General features: G+C 67.2%; 1 protein-coding gene across 1 annotated transcript in view; it reads right to left on the bottom strand.

The window, feature by feature from the left end:
• TMC6 (transmembrane channel-like 6) overlaps positions 1-2,234 on the bottom strand; it is a gene marked incomplete at its 5' end in the record, with an annotated part of 7,867 nt that overhangs the window by 4,841 nt on the left and 792 nt on the right. The window contains 8 exon segments of the mRNA XM_009324594.1: positions 92-306; positions 578-722; positions 806-953; positions 956-986; positions 1,314-1,568; positions 1,660-1,756; positions 1,855-1,960; positions 2,078-2,224. Coding sequence (XP_009322869.1) covers positions 92-306; positions 578-722; positions 806-953; positions 956-986; positions 1,314-1,568; positions 1,660-1,756; positions 1,855-1,960; positions 2,078-2,224 — 1,144 coding nt within the window.

Genomic DNA, 2,234 nt, shown 5'->3' with positions numbered 1-2,234 from the left:
GGGGAGGGCAGCAAGCACCGGCGCAGGGAGGGGAGCTGCCAACGGGGCTGCCCCTTCCTCCCAGGGCTGCTCTGGCCTCCCTCCCCGGTACCCCAACCCCGGCCCCCCAACACCAGGGCAGGAGATCCCACGGCGAGGGGTGGCACTCACCGTGTGCATGTGCTCTGAGAAGTAGTGCACAGCCAGCACACAGCCCAGCACCGTGCTCAGCGAGACGGCCCAAGCCAGGAGAAGCACAACGGTGTGCCCCAGGTGCTGGCAGAGGCTCAGGGAGCGAGAGCGGGACCGCTGCTCCGCAAGCAGCTCCTGGAAGAGAGCAGTGCCGGTGCTGCTGAACATGTTCTGGGTCCAGAGCGAGGATTTGTCCTGCTGCACTGAGGTGGGACTCAGAGAGCTGATGGACAAAGTGCTGGTGCAGGGTTGGGGTCAGGGCTTATTTACAGATGCGGGGCTCCCCTGTGCAGTGGGTAGGAGAGGGGTGCTGAGCCCCGGGTCTGGACTGGCTCCTGTGAACGCCTTCGCCTGCCCACTGCAGGGCACAGGGCGTGCAGGGGCTGACTCCAGCCCAGCTCCTCACCTTCAGCTGGGTGCGGATGTTCTCACACTGCAGCTTCACTGAGCGCCTCTGGATCACCTTGAAGTCCCAGGCACAGAAGACTTTGACGGCCAGGTCCCCCGCAGAGCTGCCCACGCGGTAGCTCTCCCCGAAGGAGTGGGACATGCTGCAGCAAAGGGGAGGGCGTCAGGGCATCAGGGCTGGGCGGCGAGGGGAAGGCTGGCAGTGCCGGAGGCGCTGCTGCCCCACCTGTACACCAGCAGGACGCAGGTGACGAGGAAGGAGACCCCAACGCTGAACACGTAGGCCAGCGGCATGTTGTATGGGAGCAGGGGGACTGCGAGGGGGCATGTGCTGCCGTTGGGGCTGGAGGCGGGGGGGGCGGTGAGGGGGGGGGTCCGTGGTACAGCAGCGAGTGAGTGAAGTAGCCCTGTGGAAAAGTGCACGATGGGGCCCACGGTGATCTCACTGGGGCCTGCAGCTCCCTGCCCAGCCTGGCACAACTGTGCCAGCCCGCGGGGGCACAGAGCCCTGGGCCAGGGCAGCACCAGGCACCCCCTTCTGCACCCACAGCACTGGTGGTCCCAGGGCCCCGGCTGCGCCAGGACAGGGACTGGGGCATCATCATGGCAGGGGATGCAGGGCAGGGACTGGGGCATCGCTGTGGAGGGGATGCAGGGATGCAGGGCTGGGCCCTGGGCTTGGAGCAGCTCCTGGCTCAGGGATGCGCTGGCACTGGTGTGCTGGCAGTGCTTACCGCTCCTGTGAGGAGCTCGAGGCCGGTGAAGGGCCGGGGGCTGGCCAAGGCAGGGGGATACGCAGCCTGCAGGGCCACCACGAAGGTGAGAAGGATGAGGAATGAGAAGATATTGAACATGAGGAGCGTCTTGAGGAAGAGGAAGTAGGAGAGGACACTGGAGCCGAAGCGGCCGCCGATCTGCTTCAGGGCGTAGTGCCAGGGCTGCGCGGCAGGGAGCAGGGAGAGAAGCCTGTACCAGAGGTCCCGGCAGCCCTGGGGAGAGGGAGTCTGGGGAGAGCACCGGGGCCGGAGCCTGTACCGGAGCCCCCGACAGCTGCTGTGCAGACCCATGCCCCAGACTTACGAGAACGATGTAGTCCTTGGACCATCCGCAGGGAGAGGAGGGGGCCCGGTGCTGGGCGTGTTGCCTCAGGGGGCCCCTCTGCCCGCTCAGCTCCTGCCTGCCCAGCAGACAGGGATGTCAGAGCGTGGCGCGGGCCCTGGGATGGCTCCGGCTGTGGGAGCCCTGCCTGCCCAGGGCCGGTGGGAGAGGACTTACCGGAGGGTGCGTTTCTCTGCCAGGCTGAGAGGCACGGTGAGCAGCATGTGGCTGCGCTGGCTGGGTGAGAGGCTCAGCAGCTCCTTCACCAGCAGGCTCTGCTTGTCTGGAGGCACAAGGGGCTCAGCGAGATGCAGCTGGCCAGGACATGGCGTGCTCATCCTGAACCCGGCATGGGGACGGTGCCCAGCACCACCTGCCCCCACTCTCGGGGGACCCTAACCTTCCAGTGTGGCCCTGGCAGGGTCAGTCTCCAGGTCATACTGCCGCAGGCTGGGCCGTGCAGCACGGCAGAGCTGCTGCAGGGGTGGGCGGCTGCTCCGGCGCCGCAGACGGGCTGTGCGGGTGTAGTACTGGGGGATGATGGCCCCCCGGCGGGG

The sequence above is a fragment of the Pygoscelis adeliae genome, unplaced genomic scaffold, assembly GCF_000699105.1.
Source record: "Pygoscelis adeliae isolate BGI_AS28 unplaced genomic scaffold, ASM69910v1 Scaffold445, whole genome shotgun sequence".
In the NCBI taxonomy this organism is placed as follows: Eukaryota; Metazoa; Chordata; class Aves; order Sphenisciformes; family Spheniscidae; genus Pygoscelis; species Pygoscelis adeliae.
This window is presented reverse-complemented; position numbering and strand designations above follow the sequence as displayed.